This window comes from Callorhinus ursinus, unplaced genomic scaffold, assembly GCF_003265705.2.
Source record: "Callorhinus ursinus isolate GAN/ISIS: 27379988/994484 unplaced genomic scaffold, GSC_fseal_2.0 scaffold50, whole genome shotgun sequence".
Lineage (NCBI taxonomy): Eukaryota > Metazoa > Chordata > Mammalia > Carnivora > Otariidae > Callorhinus > Callorhinus ursinus.
This window is the reverse complement of record NW_027397112.1, coordinates 8,809,130-8,830,983: the sequence shown is the minus strand read 5'-3', so window position 1 is coordinate 8,830,983 and position 21,854 is coordinate 8,809,130. Positions and strand designations below refer to the sequence as shown.

The 21,854-nt window shown below is 40.0% G+C and overlaps 1 protein-coding gene across 10 annotated transcripts in view; it reads left to right on the top strand.

Annotated features, from left to right (window-relative positions):
* TANC2 (tetratricopeptide repeat, ankyrin repeat and coiled-coil containing 2) overlaps positions 1-21,854 on the top strand; it is a 352,068-nt gene that overhangs the window by 298,176 nt on the left and 32,038 nt on the right. For all 10 annotated transcript variants that reach the window (XM_073883063.1, XM_025890285.2, XM_073883069.1 and 7 more), the window contains 3 exons: positions 8,575-8,683; positions 16,526-16,648; positions 17,207-17,443. In XM_073883063.1, the coding sequence (XP_073739164.1) occupies positions 8,575-8,683; positions 16,526-16,648; positions 17,207-17,443 (469 nt within the window). The remainder of the gene's footprint in view (positions 1-8,574; positions 8,684-16,525; positions 16,649-17,206; positions 17,444-21,854) is intronic.

Genomic DNA, 21,854 nt, shown 5'->3' with positions numbered 1-21,854 from the left:
TACAGTACCTGGCACACAGTCAGCACTCAGTAAATATTTTTTTAAATAATGAATTAAGGAAACAAAGGAATGATAAGTGGTACTAATTTTAAGCTTGCAACTGAAAATATTTAAGAAACTCTCCTGACAGTTCAACAGTGTCTTTTGTTCACTCTGTCACCATGTGTAAGGAATAAGTGAAGACATGCATTTCAGCAAAGATTCAATGAACAGTTATTAAGTAATATTTTCACGACTGTGTTAAGCACTGCAGAGGATACAAATATAAGTTAGATAGATCTGTCTACCAGGACTTACAGGTTAGTGGTTTTAACAGACACATTTATAACTAGCTATACATCAAGGCAGAGTGCTATGCTAGAGGTATAAACAATGAGCTGAGCAGCATGGGGGAGGAAGAGAGAAGTGATAAATCTTCAGTGCCTGCTGTTTTTGTTTTAAATTGTCACAATTCAGTGTAGTCATAGCTCTTCTGCTTCATGAATCCCTGCCAACTGCCCCAAGACTTTATTATCAGAGGACAAGTGTCCATTTTCCTCAGGCCAGTGATGCATTAATGGAACAGAAGGGCTATAGGAAACTGTGGAGCCAAGTGGGAGAAAGCAGGAAATCTCTATCCAGATTTCATGTTTAAAAAGAAGGAATGTTGCTCCACCCATTTCTACAAAAGCAGATCTTGGGCACACTTTACTTTTACAGTCTGCGACTTAGGGTTGACTTTCATCAGGCTCTTTTATTTCACTTCCACATTGGATATGAAAAAGTAGGACAAGCTGACTAGCAATGTGTTTTGTATCCAGGTGCCATGAGAAAACCATGACGAGAACATGCCAAAGCAGTTACTGACTGATAAACTAAAGATGGAAGAAATTTTTGCAAAGATGTGTGGGTGTCATTTGCTGAGAATTGATAGCAACAAGCAGACTGTAAGGCAGCAACCACCAAAGTATGGAGCAGGCAGGATTTTTAAGATGAGAGGTGGAAAAGATCAGGAATGTCAGTCTCTTATTGAGTTCTAGTTATACTCATTTCACAGCCCACAGTGGCAACAGAGATGCCTGCAAATTCAAGGCCAAAGTGGGTTAGTGAATTAGAAAGCCGATCTGCAGTCCTTGTGTTGCTCTTTCTTGAGCCCATCTGCTTAGCATGGATTCATTCATGAAATATTTATTGAACTTCTACTCTACACCAACGACTGTGCTGTCCACCAGAGAAACTTAGACGAGTGAGACACCTCCTGACACTAAAGCCATTACCTCCTAAAGGGAAGCAACCAAAAATAGTGCCATAGTACAGAGTACCCTAGGAACCTAGACAAAGAAGGAAATACTTTGCAGAAGAGGTGACATTTCACTTGCGCCTTGAAGGATGAGTTGATTCCATGAAGCAGCGCTGGAGTGGGAGAGCACTGTAGGCAGGCAAGAAAAGGTCACGGCAGGAGCAAAAGCAGGTGTGAAGATAGGAAATGCCTTTGCGGAATTGTGAGAAGATGTGGTTAGAGGATAAGACACATGGTCAGAAAGAATGAATGGAAGTGTCACTAGGAAGAAAGTCTTGACTGCCATGTTTAAGACTTCACAGTTTATTCTATAGATAACAGAGAGTCTCTATAACTTGGAGACAATGATCGAGTAACTCTGATATGAAAAATAATTCTGATGAGTGGTGTGTGGAAGGTGGGTTGAAGAAGAGGAGAGAGTGCAGTTAGGGATACTAGTTAGGAAGTTTATAGCATTTGTGTAGGTGAAAAATGCCAACACCTACAATGTGAGAATAGAGAGCAAGGTATATGTGAGAGATACATTTTGGAGATACTCAAAAGCACTTGGTCTTTTTTTGTGTGTAGTCAGTGAGGGTGGACGGCTCAAAAATGACTCTAAAACTTAGCTCAAATATTTTTGGAGGGGAGTGAAGCTACTGACCAATGTAGAGCATTCTGATGGAGGAGAGCTTCTAGCGTGAGCAAAGGCTGGAGGAAGAATAATAGGATTAATGGGAGAAGGTGAGTCCTGTTTTGGACATGTTGTTAGTGAATTACCTCCAAGGAAGGTGCACAAGTATATTTAGAAATGTGACTGGAAAATAGGGAAAGAGAAAAGTGAAAGCACAGGGTTATGAATTTGGAAGTCATCAGCAAACAAGTGACAGCAGAAGTTGTAGGACTAAAGATCACCCAAGTTAAGAGTATAAAGCAGGAAGTTTAGAAGCGTGAAAACAGAATAGTTACATTTAAACACTCAGGGAAAATGATAAATAGTAATTTGCAAGGGAAATATTAGAAGAAACAAGAGAAAGGAAGGTCAAGGAAGTCAAGGGAGAAAATTTTTCTGGGCCAGGTCTGAAGTGATGAATATAATTTCTGCCTATATTCCATTAGCCCGAACTCCGTCCACGACCCCACTTGAATAAGTGAATGCAAGGTTCCTGGCAAAGTAGCCACCTCCCACCACCAAGGGTTGGCTGTGGAAGGGAGCACAGATCTTTTGTAGGCAGCTCTCTGCCCCATAATTCTGATCTCACTAGGTCTCCCACATCTGCCTCTGTACTATAAAGACATTCCACAGCAGCAACACACATTATTTCTGCCCGAATTACAGAATAGATTAGCTGGCTTTAGATTGTAAGCAACACCTTGGCGGCAGGCTGTAACTATACCACTTTAGCACATCTGAGCACTGCACAGAAGAATAGCAAAACACCTGAGTGGTGTTTCTCTGAAACACTAACGGGTTGTATATCAACTTGCAACATAAGCTAATGAAATCTTTGTGACTACACATCAGTGACTGTGACTAGAACAATGGAGAAAACATCCATGCTGGAAATATTTAAGTTAAACATTTGTTAGCATGTTTCACTACTACAAATAGAAACTTTTAAGTCTAGCTGTCTCCCTGGGGTGTTAAGCGAAAATCTATTAGAAAAACAATCACAGTGCCATTATATATTTTGTGTAAAACAACTCTTCTTCAGTTTTCAAACTGTTAAATGGGCGGAGGGAAGGGAGGGTGATTCTTGCTTTATAAAGGGGTTTTTTTCTCTAAAAGACTCAATAGCTCTGAAGTCTTGAGGTATAGGGAAACAGGGTTATCATGTAAGAGTAGCTCTTCGCTGCCTTGTAATCTGTCGGTGTCCAAGGGTGAGCATCACTTGTCTCCAATAATCTATATCAAGGGGCTGCTGATGCCTGCAAAGGAGAATAGAGGTAGGATCGACCCTCTGCTATTCTGGATACTACCTTTTCTGCCTTTTGTCAGAACATATACATCCAGGAGGACAGGGGAGAGGAGACAGTGCTGGGGGAGGGTTCTTCAACTCTGACCTATGATTGGTTCTCCCCTAAAATACCTAAAAGCAAATCCATCTTGAATATAAAGTTTAATATTCTCTTGAAAAATCTCTGGTCTACATGAGAAATGTATATTCCTCCTGTTAGCTTAACTTTTACTTTATTTCTTAGGGACCGGTTAACTCTGTCTTCCTCTCCCCTCTCTGCCTGAAATTATGCTACCAAGTTTTCCTGCATTGATTAACAGTGAATGTCACCCATACCCAATAACGGTTTCCTGATGTGTGGATTTCTCTTTTGGTTGTGAAGGTAGTGGGGTTAAGGTGTGGGAGGGGTAGGGATTGGGGTTAAGGATAAGGTATCGCATTTAAAGATTAAAGTTCTGTTTGAGCACACAGTTATCTTCTAATATGTATAAAGTCATGTGGTTAATATTCATTCCTTAAGTATAGCACTTTGCTAGTTCTTACAGAGAATATAAAAGAAATAAAGAATACATCTCACTTAATATAGCTCACTTAATTGTCACCACAGTCCTGAGAGGTCGTTATCACTATTCCTGTCTTACAGAGAGGTTAAGTAGCTTTTCCAAGGTTACAAAGCTTCTAAGTGACAGAACTAGGATTTGAACATAGGTCTATTTTGATTTTGTTTCAGAGATGAGGAGGCAGCACTGTGAATGCGGACAGGGAAGTTTGCTATGTAACTTTGAATCACAAGGTGATCTCATTGTATATAAACTATGTGAAAATAATTCTGCTTTCACCACTGCCCCCCCATTTGGTCTTTATCACCACATATGAACCCACACCAAAGTTGACTTTGATTACCACTATCTTTAATTATAGAGGGAAGACACAGTTGTGTTCAGTCATGCTTAAACTCATGTCACACTGATGAGGGTTCCCTCTGTTTCTTAACTAGTCTCTCCCAAAATGCCAATCAAAAAATGTCAAAATTAACTGCTGATTTTAATTATGTTAAGAATTTGGGGTTTATACCATACAAATGAATACACTGCTCTTTATATTGGTTGACTTTTTCACATAAATATGCCCATTTCTCACAGAAATGAAAACCAAGTTGCAAATCTCGTCAGTGTGTTAACAGAACTTGGTTTCAGAAAACCCTGGGTTCTCATCCCAGCTCTTTTTGATCCCAGCCATGTGAGCTGGGAGCTGTCCTTCAGTCTTGCCAAGTCTCCGTCTTCCACCGTAATGTTAGGAGTAATATTTAGTCCTGTGTCTATAGTACAGGTGTTTGTGAGAATCTAAAAAAGTGTTAAAGTATTTTTAAAACCATAAGGTAGTGTGCAATTTTACGGTATTATTAATTCAGTCATTCTACAAATACGTGTTCCTGTTGCCTAGGAGTACATGTGTGAAAAACATGGCTTCCAGCCTCCAAAGAGTCTTGTGGGAAGACTGACATGCAGACAGGTAGTGTGCTGCAGTAGGTGTGATGGGGGTGTGTACCAAGTACAAGAATCTAAGGGAAAGAGCCCCTGAGTCTATCTGGTGCGACCAGGGAGGACTTCACAGAGGAGACGGTGTGAACTGAGACTTCAAGAATAGAAATAGTTTGCCCTGATGAACTAAAAGGGGAAGAGAATTACAAGCAGAGGGAAAGCATATTTGAAAACCTAGAATAATTTACTCCATCTGAAATTGGAAGCACAAGGTAAAAAGGTAAAGACAAACAGGCAAGGGACAAATTATGGAGAGCCTTTGAATACCATGCTAAGGAGTTTAGATTATGTATGGGAGGAAGTATAAAGTCACTGAAGAATTTTGAGCAGACTTTTTGTCATGTTTCTGCGCTGTGGATTATTGGCATGGGCCAGGGAGCAGGGAGTGGAGAGAAGGAGGCTCTTGCAATTATCCAAGAGAGAAAGTATAAAGAGAGTAGAAATACAACTGCTAGATTTTATGCCTGAGTGACTGGCAATATATTAAAAAATAAGGAAATCCTACATGGATTTGGTTTTGAGGGAGACCTTCAGCTTCAAGTAGTGTCATTATGACAGGTCATTTGAATGATCGTTTGAAGGAAGGAGAGATCCAGCAGGCAATTAGAGAAGCAAAACAATATGTCTGTGCTAGAGATGTCACTGTGGTGAGAGCTGAAGCCAGGAGACCTAGGAAATAAGAGGAAATGGGAAATAAAGCAGAGAAGTTACATCACTGAAGGAAATGGGAGAAAAAGTACCAGGGTGGTGTCACAGATGTCAAAAGAGAGTTCCAGGGGAGATAGTCAATAAGGCCTAATGCTGGAGGGAAAAAAGAAAAAGCTCAAAGGCTAAAAGACAACCAATTAAGAGGCTGCCTGTAATCTCAGAATTGCAAGGCTAGGAGTGAAAAGGAGTAACGTTTGGAAGTGAGCAAATAATTAGAAAATAGAAACAAACACAGACAAGTGTAGTGTAACACATTCAGACGGTAGGTTAGCTGGTGGCGCCATTTCTCATCAGAACAGTAAGGGACAGATGGAAATGCCAGCATATAATATAAATTGCTGTTTTTCTTCGTGTCCTGAACACCATAAACTCCAAGTCCATTGAACTGATCAGAACCATTCTTTCATGAATACTGTGATATGCTTGTGTCCAAAAGGAAATGAACTGCAGTTGTCACCTTCATCTTTGCCTTGATTCATGTTGCTTGCTGTTTCTCCTTAGTGCCAGATCAACAACAGTAAACACAAGCACTATCCTCTCTAGCTAGCTGGAATGCGTACTAAAGAAATACAAACATTTTACCAGGATTTCTTAGTTATGGTAGTAAAATGAAAGCACTAGGGCAACGTCAGTTCTGTGTCTAATTCATTTCCTTGTCAGATGTGAGTTTTTTATCTTAACCCTGATGAGCATGGCCTGAAGCGTAGGTAGTAGGTCAGAGGCCTGTATTTAGGGGTTCTAGTATTATGTAACTGAGTCTATGGATGAGTCACTTAAAGTAACCGTTCTTACACCAGGGAGGCTACAGTAATTTCAGTGTTAATAACTGGATAGGACTTTGAGAACTTGAGATAGGACACTTCATAAATGTTGCATGTCATCTTCTAATATGCTCTGTTAAAATAGCCTACCAACTAAATTGGGCTTTCAAAGGATAAATAAAAGTTCAGTAGAAATTTCCAGATTTTGTGAACATAAAACGATCTGGGCTCATACCTTCGGATGATACTGATGATTCCATGCAAGCTACACTTCTCTCAGACATTCTTTCAATTAAATAACTTCCTTTCCATTATGATTAATTTTATCCAGTGAAATAAGTTGGTATAGTATCCACTAGAATTCAGAAATTCTTGAAGCTCAAGGTTAGAACATGGTAGAATTTCCTTTTAAAGTCTTTTTGGAGTGAAATCTCTTTACAATGATTCCTGGGTAAGTTGTCCCATCCTCTAGTCTTCAGAGTCTTTACTGAACCTTGAAAAAAATAAAATAAATAAATTTAAAATGTATTTGTTTTTTCAGAATTTGGTGTGAGGTATCTCCAAATTTGGTGAAACCTGGCAGAGTAGCCAGTGAGAGAAAATCATCCAGTAGATATTTGGGCCTCTTTTTAGGGAAGTATTATCAATGAAAACTTACTTGCTATTTTTTTTTCTTCTTTTTGACAATGGTTTCATTTCCTCTTCTGTGATACTCCAAGTGAAAGGAATAGAAGAGTTTTGTTACCAGTGGCATAAAGAACTCTACTGAGCACCAACCTGGTGGGCAGTAGAGAGATAGTCCTAAGTGTCTGCAGTTCTGCAGGCTAGAGCAAATGTGGTAAGAAGGCATGTCCCAAAGGGTCTAGCACCCTTTCTTTAATACCCAGCTTTATCTTGCTTCCAAAAAATGTTACTGAGAATTTTTATATACAATACACTGTGTTAGGCACTCCAGGGAAGATAAATAACTCAGAATTTCTGTCATAATGTAAATAGAAATACACACACATGTTATATACATACACACATATATACATGCATGCATACATTCACACTTAAAGGAATATATCAGGGGCACCTGGGTGGCGCATTCGGTTGGGCATCAGACTCTTGGTTTTGGCTCAGGTCTGATCTTGGGGTCGTGAGATTGAGCCCTGCTTCAGGCTCCGCACTCAACATGGAGTCTGCTTGAGATTCTCTCTCTCCCTCTCCTGCTCCTACCCCGACCCCCCTTCACATAAATAAAGGAAATCTTTTTGAAAAAAGAATATACATCATTAGGATGCTTTGAGCTAGAAGAACTAGAATATTCCAACCGAAATGGAGTATACATGTATTTTATAAATGTACAAAGTATGCAATAATGTATAAAGTAAAAGTTTAAATGTATTACTTCATATAACAAGTCCAAACTTCAGGCAGCTTCTGATGCCATACAGTCAGGGCTTAGGCTCTATTTTTCTCCATTTCTCTTAGTTTAGCCCTTCTGTTAGCTTTGTCTTCAGACCAGATGACCACATGATTGTGAGAGAGCCATGGCAGTTCTGAGTATCATGGGCTGATAAGACAACATGCAGAGGCAGAAAAGAGAGTTTTCTCTTTCTTAAGAGATCAGGGATCCATTTTCAAGGAGAAAGGGGAGTGGATGCCGTCGGGAAACCTACAGTCAAGTAGAGAAGAGAGCATGAAATAGTGTGCTACATACTGTACAAGAGAGATATACAATCTATAATGCTTGTACCAAAAAGAAAATACTCCCTGTTTCTCAGCTGCGGGGAAGGTGGAGGGGATCAAAGAAGACTTCACTTGGGGAAGAGGTGGTTAATCCGTCCGGGGATTTGTTGAGCTTGACATACTGCGGGACCTCCAGGTGGAGAAAGCCAACAAACAGCTGGATGTATATGGTATAAGTCTCGGAAGTCTAGATCAAGAAGAAGACACAGTGGTGGTGAAGGCTGTCAGGATGGATGAGCTAATGGAGCAAGGACAGACTAGGACCAAAAAGGAGATCCTGAGGAGCACTGACATTTAAAGCATGGGTAAAATAAGAGGAGAGTTCACAGAGACAAAATAAAATGAATCTTTTAATGCCATCTGTGTGTGGGATGGGTGTAAGCCAACTAGAAATGACATTTTGTGATATTCACACATGTGATCTGGGTGAAGGACTGGTAAAAGCTAGGGACCTTTCAAAACCCATTATTTGCCCAGCAGCAGGTACTCTACTCTTAAGAAATTGGTTGAATGAGAGAGAGTTTTGCTGGAGGTATGGCTGGACCTGGACAGTCCCCCACCCAATGCAGAACGGGGGCATTACAATTCTAAAATGAGTCTCTTTTTCTTTGCAGGAGTGGTCACACATTACTTGCTTTCTGGTTTTCCCGCCAGGAGGGAAAACTAAACCGACAGCAGACTATTGAACTGGGACATCACATCCTCAAAGCACACATTTTTAAGGTAATTAAGAAAAGTTGAAGGCTTTTTTCTTTCTATCTCCAGCAGGCTTTCCTTAACACTGTGTATGAAGCTACTCTCATTTCAGTGTAGTCCCTGCTTTTTGTTACAAAATGTGGCCTGTCCCTCTCTAGGCTTTTGGAAAAGAGAACCACATTTGTCATCTCCCAGCTTAGCTGATTGCTAGACTTTTCAGGAAATGTACGTGGATAATCGCTTAGGTAAGAAGCATATACACACATATATGTGTGCTCCATGTATGACTACTCTCCTGAAGACAGGCACGCTGTAGCAGTTAGTTGCAGATTTTCACAATGTCTAAAAAAAAAAAAATCACTGAGAGCAGTTACTCTTTCAATTTTCTTATAATTGTTTTTTGAAGATTTTAATATTCCTAGTGCTACGATTTTCCAACTATTTATCTGGAACCAACATTAACCTTTCTTTGAGCTACTTCCCCCATTCTCCATTCAAACTGTAATCCTGGTTTTTCTCTCAGTAGTTTCAAAACTTCTAAGAACTCTATGGCATCAGCTTCCCTCTCTCAGCATTCACAAGCTGGGATGGACACATAATGCTGGAGGACAGAACATACTTTGTCTGTGCATGTATGCGTTCATCTGTTTATTCAGCACTTATGTAGGCATTGTACTAGGGATACAAAACAGAAAAAGATAAAGTCCCTAATCTCAAGGAATTTAGAGTCTAAGTAACAGTTGTGGGATAAAGCACAAAAGTCGGGAAAGAAATTTGTTCTCCTGGTTTTTCTAGCCCACAGTTTGCTATTGCATTGCTTATTGCATTGCTACCTCCAGTTCCTGCAGTCTCTTCAGAGTGCTTTTCCTGCCTCAGGATGGAGAAATACAAGTATCTTAAATAGTTCTCTGTGTCGGACTTCCCACCCCCCCACCCCCCAGGGGATACCGTTGAAGATAAAAGAGTTCTCTTCAGAGAGAAGGATGGCATTAAGGGCAGCTCCGAAAGCCTAGCAAATTCTTCCCAGTATATAAGCGCACAGCTGGGAGAAGCCTGATCGACAGACATACAGAAGTGGAACTCATGGTGACAAGTCCTTTATTTGAATCATAATTGTCTTATCTAACAAATCGCTGTACCAAAAATGACTCTACCCAGTGACCTTACTTAGTGGGAGCAGAGTGAGACTAAAATAACAGGCCAGGTGTCTCATTCCAACTTCAAGTGGACCAAAAAGTCTCTGCTACTTCTACAAACTCTGAGATCATTATCCTTCTGTTAGATAGGAAAGTAACATAAGTATTAAGCATTACCGCTTTAAACACTTAAGCTTTTAGCCTCACCATCTGCCTAGGATCAGATGCAAAGAAGTTGATTCCTGTCTTTTCTGTACCATAAAATAAACAAATGCTGCATTAACAGATAAATGATATGAAATTTCTTTGACCCAGTGTGATTATATCCAATACACGGAAACCTACATTTAAAGCACACGCTCCTATCGTTGACACGGTTTTATCTTATGTTGCTACAGACAACATGGTTGCCTGAGATAAGACTGGCTCCGTGTGTGATTCAGGCCATAAATACTCGGGTGTGCAGCATATGGTGATGACATGACCGTGGCCTGAAGAATGTAGACTTGGACTATGGCTTTCCTGATGGTCCACTTTTCAGGGTCCTTTAAATGCCCAGTGCTCCCTGTTGATTCACTTTAGCTTCTCCCAGCTGCTAGAATTTTCAGTCCCCATCAGTTGAGGGTCATGAAAAGGCAAAGACAGACTCTGTGGTTATAACCAGTACCATTCAGAACTTCCAATCAGCAGTGACATATCGTCCAATTTATATTTCTTTCCAATTAATTTTAAATTCCCTTTGTTTTATCTTTGTTCATGAAAAATTGTGTACAATGTCATTAACCACCTTAAAAGTACGAGGTTGTAGGCCTGTAATTCTGGATATTTGACTGGCTAAGGAGCTCTTTTCATTCTTTTTGTTTTTAACAGCTTTATTGAGGTATAGCTTATATACCGTAAAAGTAACCCATTTTAAGTGTACAAATCAATGACTTTTAGTGTATTTACAGAGTTGTGTAACTATCACCACTATTTGTACATTTCCATCACCCTAAAAATATACCTCATGCCCACTTCAAGGTACTCCCCATACTTCCTGGCAACCACCAATCTGCTTTCTGTCTCTATAGATTTGACTTTTTTACACATTTTATATAAACAGAATCATACAGTATGTGGCCTTCTGTGTCTGGCTTCTTTCACTTAGCAGGTTTTCAGGGTTCATCTGTGTTGTAGCATGTATCACTACTTGATGCCTTTTTTTTTTTTTTAGATTTTTAAAATGTATTTATTTTAGGGGTAGAGAGAGCGCACATGCGCAGAGGAGAGGAGCAGAGGAAGAGGGACAAGCAGACTGCACGCTGAGCACAGAGCCCAGTGCAGGGCTCAGTCTCACAACCCTGAGATTGTGACCTGAGCCGAAATCAAGAGTTGGATGCTTAACCAACTAAGCCACCCAGGCGCCCCACTTGATTCTTTTTACTGCCAAATAATATTCTGTTTTGTAGATATACCATAGTTTATTTATCCATTCACCAGTTGGACATTGGGTTTTTTCTGCTTTTTGGCTATTGTGAATAATGTTGCTATGAATGTTAGCTTACAGATTGTTCCCTTTTTTGATTTTTTTAAAATAAAATTATCCATTTGAAAGTGAACAACTCAGTGGCACTTAGTACACTTACAATGTTAGTGTTCAGGTTTTTATGTGAACATGTCTTCACTTCTCTTGGATATATACCAGGATGGAATTACTAGGTCATATAGTAACTCTGTGTTTAACATTTTGAGCAATTGCCAATCTGTTTTCCAAAGTAGCTGCATCGTTTTACATTCCCACCAGCAATGTATGAGAGTTCCAGTTTTTTCGAGCCCTTGCCAACACTTGTTAGATATTGTCTGTCTTATTGTAGCCATTTTAGTGTGAAGTGGTATCTCACGGTAGTTTTAATTTGCACTTCCCTAATGACCATGGTGTTGAGCACTTATAGTTCTTTTGTAATCCTCTAATTGCCATTTAGATTTTTTTTTTTTAATCTATGAAAAGAAAGCAGTCTGTTTGTGAATTGTGGCCAGAGATATTTCAATCCGTCTTGGAATGCAGGGTGTTTCGTTGGATTGAGTCTGGCCACCAAAAGGGTTTCAGAGTGCTCTTGCAATTAACCGCCTAAATGCTGCCCTCTGAAATGTTTCTTTGATTGGTCAGTTCTTTAACATTTCTTACCAGAACAGATCTCTTGGCCAGAGGGGAAAGGTGCTATAAGTAGGCATCTAGTAGGTAGAAGAAAGATCCTTCGACATCAGTCAAAAGGCATGGGTTCAAGTACAGACTCTACCACTTAACTTAAGCAGTCTGTTTTCTCATCTGTAAAATGGTAACAATATCTAACTCTCAGGATTGTTATAAGGATCATAGATATAAGATATATAAAAGAGGTACATTATAAGATGCAAAGTACTAGACATATATCTAAGGTTTTGTGATCAAAATTATTGGTAATAATTTCTTGCCTGATAGTAAGAATTAATAATGAGCATAAATTCCAGATGGTGATATAACCTTTTCAGAGGCTACCTAGCATCCTCTACAGCAGTGATCAGCAAATATGGCTTTGTAGTCCATATAATCTGTGTTGAAACCACTTAACTCTGCCATTGTAATTCAAAAGCAGCTAAAGATGATACAGAAATAAATGGATATGTTCATATTCCAGTAAAACATGATTTATAAAAACTGATGAAAGGCTGGATTTAGCCCCAGGCTATAGTTTGCCAACCCCTTTGTTTACCAGGATCTTTTCATTATAACCAAACATGGCCACACAGATGGTCTGGTAAGAATAGTAATGATTTATTTGAGATGCTAGGGTGACTATAGGTGAGACACTAATGATATATTTGTAAATAATTTGCCTTAAAGAACCTCATTGGTTGAGCCCCCTAGGTAAGTTTTTGCCATGATCTTAACATACGTGAGCGAGAGCTAAGATCCCTAAGTTGAGATTGCTGTCATTTCTTTATGCCTTCCTTGTTGGTATTTAAAACTACTGAGCAGGCTTTCTCCCAGCTGATAAACAGTGTTGTAAATTTAGACTCTAACAAATATTTAAGGAAGGGACTCCATTACCATCTATCTCTGACAAAAAGAGATCCCTTGCTGCCTGAGCAGTAGTTACAGATACTAAAGAAACACTTTTTCTAGTTATTTGAACTTAGGGTTCTCTTTAAGAACCCATCAGCTCAGAATTTAATTACATGTTATTTTTGGCCACATCCTGCCTGATAATGGGATTCTGCCTATCACGTCTGTTGAGATGAATTTAACTAAACTGAAACTCTTTCCTCTTATACCTCATAGAAGCAGAAGAGTCAGCCCCACCAAGCAGAAGAAATCAGTAGAGCAAGTCCATGGCACGAGTAAAGCTCATATTCCAAATCCTAGAGTCTAGCTCTGTATTTCAGGCTTCTTTCCTATGTATTTACTTCAACCTCACTGGGACCCTCAGTGCTGCTTTGTAGTCCAGTTACTGGACCATTTCATTGAAGTTCATTTACAAAGGTCTATTCTTACTCAGTTCCTTTTTCCATTTCTTTTTTATCTGGCTCTTAACCAAGTCGACTAATTCCAAAAACAGCCTGACTTATGAGTCACTGAGTAAATCAAAGCCATTGAGTGTGACTTCCCTTAACCACTCTCCTCCTCCCACCAAAAAATCAATCTACAGTATCATCAGTTCTTACCTCCCTTTCTCTCGTCTCTGAGGAAGAAATATCCCTATCCCCCCCTTTTAAAATTATATTTTAAACATACCAGAAAGCACAGATAACTGAATAATCAAATACAATCTACCAGATTTAACAGATGCTAAGATTTTTCCATATTTGCTTCAAATCTTTTTCTTTATTTTGAAGAAATGAAAATGTAACACATAGAGTAGAGCCCTCTGTTAACCCTATTTCTCTCCCTTTTAGAGATAATTTCTACCGTAAGGTTCACATATATTCTTCTTATCCATATTTTGCATTTTTTCAACATAAAAATATATTCATAAACAGTATACAGAATTATTCCATTAATTTTTACATTTGACATAAACAGAATCATTCTTCATGTAATTCTGTAACTTTTTTTCACTGAATTTTGTTCAGATTTATCTGTAGGTCTAGATCAATGGCCAGTAGCTTTCAATTTTGGCTATACATTAGATTCTCCTGGAGAACTTTAAACACACACACGCGCACACACACACACACACACACACACACACACCCCTGTGCTTTACTCCCAGAGATTATCATTCATGGTTCTGGAGTAGAACCCAGGCTTTTTTTTTTTTTTTTTTTTAATAGTCTTTCTTTCTTAGAGTAGTTTTAGGTTTACAGAAAATACAGAGAATTTCCATTTACTCACTCTCCCACCACAGTTTCCCCTATTATTAACTTCTTGCACTGGTGTGGTACATTGTTATAATTGATGAACCTATATTGACATATCATTAACTGAAGTCCATAGTTTATATTAGGTTTTAACTGTGTTTTATGCTTCTGTGGATTTTGCCAAATGCCTAATATGTATCCACCATTACAGGATCATACAGAAGAATTTCACTGCCCTAAAAATCCTAAAGCTATCAAAAGTATTCCTAGCTAATTCTGCAGAATTAGCAAACACATCGAGGAGAAAAGTAGCTCTAAACTGCTCTCCTGGGCTCCATCCTATCCTTACGTGGTCTAGTAATTCTTCTCCAACCTGTTATTCCTCCCATGTCTTCAGTGAGGATAATTTTTAAATTTTGTAGAGTTTTTCCTAACTGTCCTTAGCAGGATCAAGTTTAGATCCACCATTACCAGAAGTATAGCCAAGTCCCCTTGAGCAGAAATTATGACTTGGTATTCTGGGAACATCCACCTTTTCTCTGAACATCTTAGGCTTTCTCATTTAAAATTCCTTTGGTATCTTTGAATGACCAAAACTGTCCTGGGTATCACACAGAAAAAAAGAAGCAATTTATATTCAAGAAAACTAAACCCAAACTTAGAGGCCCTGAGCAGAGGAATGAGTTGCTGTATCTTTCTGAGAAGTTAAATACAACATTTTCTAAACTCGCTCTGATGCTGGAGACCTTGAGCAAAAGTAGAATTGCTGTGTGACTTTAATAAACACTGGTCCAGCATTCTTCTTCTGTAGGATAATCTTTATAATATTCTGTGGATTAAGTGAACATATCTAAGGAATTTCACGTAAGTCAGTATTTAAGAGAAAGTTGGCTATTACAGGTCATAGTCACAGTTGTGCTTTAAATATCATAGTTAGAAAAGAAATAATGCTTAGTTGAAATCGTAAGAGCAAAGCCCATAGAAGTAGATCAGATTGTCTAGGATAAAAAAGGACAATTTTGGAGAAGGCACTCAAGGGTGGAGAATGGTTCAGAATTAAAGGTAAAGGGAGAAGCCAGCAATCAGCTGCTTTGTTTATTTTAGTTGCTACTTTTCCAGCTAAGAATTCAGAATTAAAGTCCTGGCTCAGGTTTAACTTGGTCTAATGGAAGGAACATGAAGTTTAGAGTTAAAAGGACTTGGCTTCTAATTCCAGCTCCACTTTTTAATGGTTGTAGGACTTTGGGCAAATTACTTAGCCTTCTCTGGGTTGTTTCCTCCTATATAAAAATAGTAATAAATTCAACTTCACAGGACTGTCATGGAGATTAAAGAAACTAACATGAAAAGGCCCTAGCATAGAGCCTGACACATAGCAGATACTGAATAAATGTTGGATTCCCTTTCTTTTTTTCCTTCAACCATAATATATAGAGCTTGTCTTCCATTACTAAAAGCTTCCTCTGTTGAATTATAAATATCAATTTATAATGATTTTTCTGTATAATTGTTTAATACAGTTTACAGTTCCTCAAAAGATCTTGGTGAGGCTCACACATAGTCCAGATTAGGAGACTGAGGCCCAAAGAAGGAGTCAGAGCTAAGTTTCCTGGTTTGCCAGGATCTGCGGTAGAGGTGAGCTCTAGAACCTAACTTATCTGTAAGTAAATTATGATACATCCATATAATGGACTACTATATCTCTCTTGAAATAGAATGAGGCAAAAGCATGTGTACATGTATGGAAATATGTGCACAATATTTTGTTTAAAAAATTAATATAAGAAAATCTCATTTTCCCTTTACGTTTTTAAAGTGTTTTAAAATTGGTTATAGTATATGGATCTTTTACAGATTACAATTTAGAAAAAAAATTATTTCTTTTTTTGAGACAGTCAAGGAAATTTGAACACTGGATATTTCATATTATAGAATCCTTGTTAATTTTAGGTATCATAATGATGTTGGGCCTTGTCTTAAAAAGAGCCTATATCTTTTTAGAGGCATTTACTGAAATAGTTGTATATTAACTGATAAGATGTCTGGGATTTGCTTCCAAATAATTCAGTGATGGGGAAAGGAGAATAGGATCAGGAGTATAAATGAAACAAGGTTGGCCATGAATTGCTGTTTTAGACATAAGTAGGTATTCTAGGCAAGAACAACCAGCATTTCAAGGAACAAAGCAGGCAGAAGTAGCTTAACTTTTTAAGGAGAATACCTCCCCAGATTCACTTATTAGGTGCCAAACTTCACTGTTAGTATCTTCCTTCCTTGGATTGGCTTTGCTGGGCCTGGACCTAGTTAGGGCAAGACTCTATTCTCATTTCTTAGTACAACAAACCTAGAAGTCACTCACTACTCATGGTACTCTTCAGCCGGGCTAATAATTTAACTGTCTCTATTTCTTTTTCAGGGTTTGAGTAAAAAAGTTGGTGTGTCATCTTCCATCCTCCAAGGTCTCTGGATCTCCTATAGCACAGAAGGTCTTTCCATGGCATTGGCATCTTTACGAAATCTCTACACTCCAAATATAAAGGTAGATGCTTGTGAATTACAGATAGATTAAAGAATTAGTTGTGCAGAAATAAAATTGGGACATTTAAGTGGCTATTTAACTGATATTTGACTTAACCTTAGACTATCTCCTATCAGTCAGCCTTTTATTGATAATCTAATATATTTGAAATTGTTGCATTTTATTCTGTGAATTGAAGACCAGACCTGTTGAGCTACTACCTTCTGGCTCTGGTTTATAGGATTAGGTCCTCCTGCTTCTAGGCAGTAAATTGATCTCAGGTAGGCTTTGTTCGGGTAGGAGCTTTTCTGACCAACAGTTCACTTAGAAGAGGCTGTGTTCAGCACTATAGTGTGGGTGGCGTCTGCTCTCATGACTGAGCAGTTCATGGAAAGGAGACATTTCACAACCCTTTCTGAAGGCAAGGTATCAAAAAAGGAACAAGTGAAGATTATAAAATAAAGCAGTTACTAAGTGCTACTAGGTGCTGTTGTGGGGTCCCTGATGACTTAATTAAAGATGACTGAAAGGATGCAACTGAAACTTGCCTAAGTGTAATTTCTGTGTACTTATTTCTAGGTCAGCCGACTGCTGATTTTGGGAGGTGCCAACATTAATTACCGGACAGAGGTTTTAAATAATGCTCCAATTCTGTGTGTCCAGTCTCATCTTGGTTATACAGAAATGGTGGCCCTGCTTTTGGAGTTTGGGGCCAATGTGGATGCCTCTTCTGAAAGCGGCCTGACCCCTCTGGGCTATGCAGCGGCGGCTGGCTTCCTGAGCATTGTTGTACTTCTGTGCAAGAAGCGTGCCCAGGTAATGGCTGCCCCACTCTGATGCTTTGCCTGTCCTCCCTTTCTCTTCCTCCCTGCCGTGGAGTCTTCCTTGTCTCCTGTGTCATCTCATGAGTCTAGGCAGAGCACATCAAATCCAGTAGGGCACAGATCACGGGGAATACTGGCTGTGCAGACGTCCCAGTGCTGGCACACTGGCCACTGCCCCTTCCGCACCACAGCAGAACATGGTTCTAAAGCCCTTGGGAGGCACTTAGGAAGCTGCATTTATCAGCAGCCACAAAAAGTCCCCACCTAACAACCAGGGAATTCTCCGCTGAGCACAGAGGGAGGAAGGAGAAGTGAAGGAGCAAAGAGACTGCAGTGGGAAGTCAGAACTGAACCGTGCCCACAGCCTTTCATGTGTAGAGAAGAGAAGTTAGCCCTGGAGGTAAGAACAGAGGCCAGACTCCCTCACCCTAGCCTTGAAGACCAGCATCATAGAGGTGTGAGGAGGACATGACTCTCTGTGTTTATACTCAAACCCACCAGAGGCACTAGGCAGTGTATCTGCTAGTGAACTTCAATTCTCTGAAGACCTTTCTAAAAAAGTGTTTGCTTTATAGTATCTCAAGAGCTGCTGATATAAAAGAACTCAATTTCAAAATTTTGGTGAGAAGAAAAATTCCGGTCTCAACAATGTAAGCCTCTGGGGAAAATTGTAGCCTTGTGGCATTTTGTTTCAGTCTTGAAAACAGACTGAGGATTTGGGTGGTTTTGCACTGAAATATAAGTAATATGTGTGACCTCGTTCTAAGATGTCCAGTGTTCTCACCAGGGAAGAAAGGGGGACTCTTGAGACTTTTGAGAACTGGGACCTGAGACTCTCAGTGAAGTTCCAGACCCCTAGGTGTCTACTGTGACACAGACCTATAACGTCCACCTATAATGTCCTATTCATTTGAATGAACATCTCATCTCTAAAAACAGAACAACTGGGCCTTATTACTACTGCTGTGAATTCATATCCTCATCTCAGTTGGGACCTCCCTACTGCCCAGTTACCGTTCCATACATCTCTATTTTCCCCAGAGCAGATACGGGAATCATTTGCATTCTCCTCCACACCCTGCCACACCTCTTGGCCTCCTACATTACCAAGACTGAGTTCATCTCCATGTGCCTCCATCTCAAAACTCCGTTAATCCTTACCAACACTCACTTCATGTCTGCCTCAGAGAAGGAAATGTTTACCATCCTTCCCAAAGCACTTGCCTCCACCAGTATTTTTTATCTCTACATGTTGCTTTTCTCTCACAATTCGTTTCACTCTTTTCCTAAATTCTCAACAAACCGGGACGCCTGGGTGGCTCAGTTGGTTGAGTGTCTGCCTTTGGCTCAGGTCATGATCCTGGGGTTCTCTGATCAAGCCCCGCATCGGGCTCCTTGCTCAGCGGGGAGCCTGCTTCTCCGTCTGCTTCTGTGCACACACTCTCTCTCTCTCTCTCTGACAAGTAAATAAATAAATAAATCTTTAAAAATAAAAAATAAATTCTCAACAAACCGATGAATGTCTCCTATAACCCAAAAAAGCAGCTGCCCTCTCTCCTGCCGACCAGGGCTGCGGTCCCATCCCTTCCCTTCCATATCCACCAGTGCTACCCAAAGAGTCCTCTCTACTTGCCACCTCTGCTTCCTTACTGGCCCTTAACCATTTTTAGTCTGGCCTCCATGAGAGAAAGAGGCATTAAGTCATTAAAATCATAAACTTTGGGATCAAACACAACTTGGTCAAAGCTTCCATTTATACTTCCTTTCCCTGAGGGCTTGGGCAAGTCATTTAACCTCTCAGTCTCACTGTTTTCATCTATAAAAAGGATTAGTGGGGTCACCATGAGAATTAAAACTGAGAAAGCCTTTTTAAAAAGAGATGAAATCTTGGGGCACCTGGGTGGCTCAGTCAGTTAAGCGTCTGACTCTTGATTTCGGCTCAGGTCCTGATCCCAGGGTCATGAGATTGAGCCCTGCGTTGCGCTCAGTGGGGAGCCTGCTTCCTCCTCCTCCCTCTCCCTCTGCCCCTCCCCCCGCTTTCTCTCTCTCAAATAAATAAATCTTTTTAAAAAGAGAGATAAAGTCTCTTTTCATCTCTTGCAGGGTCTAATAAATAATACTCTTTAAGAAAAGAAGGGGGGGCACTCCCGGCTGGCTCAGTCGGTAGAGCATGTGACTCTTGATCTCAGGGTTGTAAGTTCAAGCCCCATATTCAGTGTGGAGATTATTTAAAAACAATATCTTTTAAAAAAAGAAAAAGAAAGAAAACACCTAACCTCTTGTCATTCAACTGAAGCTACTCTCGAAAGTCACAAACAACTGCCGACCACCAGATAAAGTAACTTTCTGTCATTTCTCACCCTCTAAACCTGTCCATAGTGTTGGCGGTATTGACACGGCACTTTGCAGAACTCGCAGGGTGGTCCTAGTTCTCCTGCCCGTCTGGTTGCTCTTCTCTCTTCCTTCTCCTAATGTCACTGTTCACTGAGATTTTGTCCTCTCGTCTTCTCCATCCTCAGACTCTCTCCCACGGCATCAGCACCAAAGTACTGAAGAATACAATACTAGCCAGTTATTTGTGGGATGTTCTTCGGTTTTAGTTTGAGATTTTTCTCATCGTTAGGTTGAGTTTATGTATCATCAGCAAGAATACCACAGAAGTGCTGCCGTGCCCTTATAATGCAGCTCTTTGGGAGGTGTATGCCCTTGCTGTGTCCTATCACGGGATGCTAACCTCGATCACCTGGCTCGGATGGTGTCTTCCAGGTTTCTCAGTTATGAAGTTACTCTTTTTCCCCTTTGTAATTAAGAAGTATCTTTGAGAGAGAGATGCTTTGAGACTAGACAAATATCTTGTTTCTCATGCTTTTGTCCACTGATTTTAGGATCCATCAAAGATTCTTGCTGCAGTAACAATTGCTCTGGTGTTTTTACGTTTTCTATTTCCCTCATTCCTTCAGCATTTATTAATTAGAATTTTGATGTAAGGAAGAGCTGTCCCTTCTCCCCTATATATGTATTTTTTTAATTATTTATAGTACTACGGATTCCTTTATTTATTTTATACTAGGACCTATAACCCATTGCCATTATTATTTGTTGCTCAAATTGCCCAAGATTTGGCCTTTGGAAGCCCCTTCAAGTTGGCTCCTGTATCCTTTCAGCTTCCGCTAAAGTATTTTATGAGCATTTCGGTACTTTCTGGCACCACCAGATTTTCCACACTCATCATTTACTATTAATGCCCCAGCCCCAGGAATTAATCATTTCTCCAAGGAGCCAAAGCATCTTTTACTCACCCCCTAGTTTTTGAAAATGTAGTATGAGCATGAAAATTCTCAATGACTATCCATGACCTCTGATTCAAATTCAGGCCACTTAGCCTGGCATTCAGAAATATCCCTGCTCTGGTCCCAGAAGACCCTCTCAACTTTGTAGTTTAAACTTGCCTTCCATGTACCTTACCCTTGCAAAAACTAGAGTTAATCATTTCCTATCTCAGCCAGCTGAGATGGACCTTTTCTGAGTCTGTTTGGGCTGCTATAACAAAATACCACAGACGGAGTGGCTCGTAGACAGCATTTATTTCTCGCAGTTCTGAGGCTAAGTCTCAAGATCACAGTGCCAGCAGATTCGGCAGCTAGTGAGAGCTTCCTGGTGTACGGCCAGCACCTTCTTGCTCTGTTCTCCTGTGGTGGAGGAGGGAAAGCAAGCTCTCTGGGGCCCCAATAGTAGGACACTTCTCACTTCCCAAACATCCCATCTCCATTTAATATCATTACACTGGGGGTGAGAATTCCAACATATAATTTCAAGGGAACAAAAGCATTTAGACTATAGCACCTTTCCTTCAGAATCTGTCCCTAATTCTAGTTAGGCATTCTCTCCAGTTTCATTGCACTTGTACTTTCCTTATGACAGTCTTTATCCTTTGTTGAATAGGTTTTTGTCACACTGGTCACATCTCCCCTACCTTATTTGAAAGTCCTTGAGAACAGAATCTATATTTTACTACCTTATTCACCTTTTCATGCTAGGTGGTACCTTGCACAAAGTAGGCATTCAGTAAACATTTGTTAAATATATTGCTGGTGGGTCAGAATGGCTAAAATTAACAAGTGAGGAAACGACAGATGTTGGCGGGAATGTGGAGAAAGGGGAACCCTCCTACACTGTTGGTGGGAATGCAAGCTGGTGCAGCCACTCTGGAGAACAGTGTGGAGGTTCCCATAGAGCTACCATACGATCCAGCAATTGCACTACTGGGTATTTACCCCAAAGATACAAATGTAGGGATCTGATAGGGTACGTGCACCCCAATGTTTATAGCAGCAATGTCCACAATAGCCAAACTGTGGAAAGAGCCAAGATGTCCATTGACAGATGAGTGGATAAAGAAGATA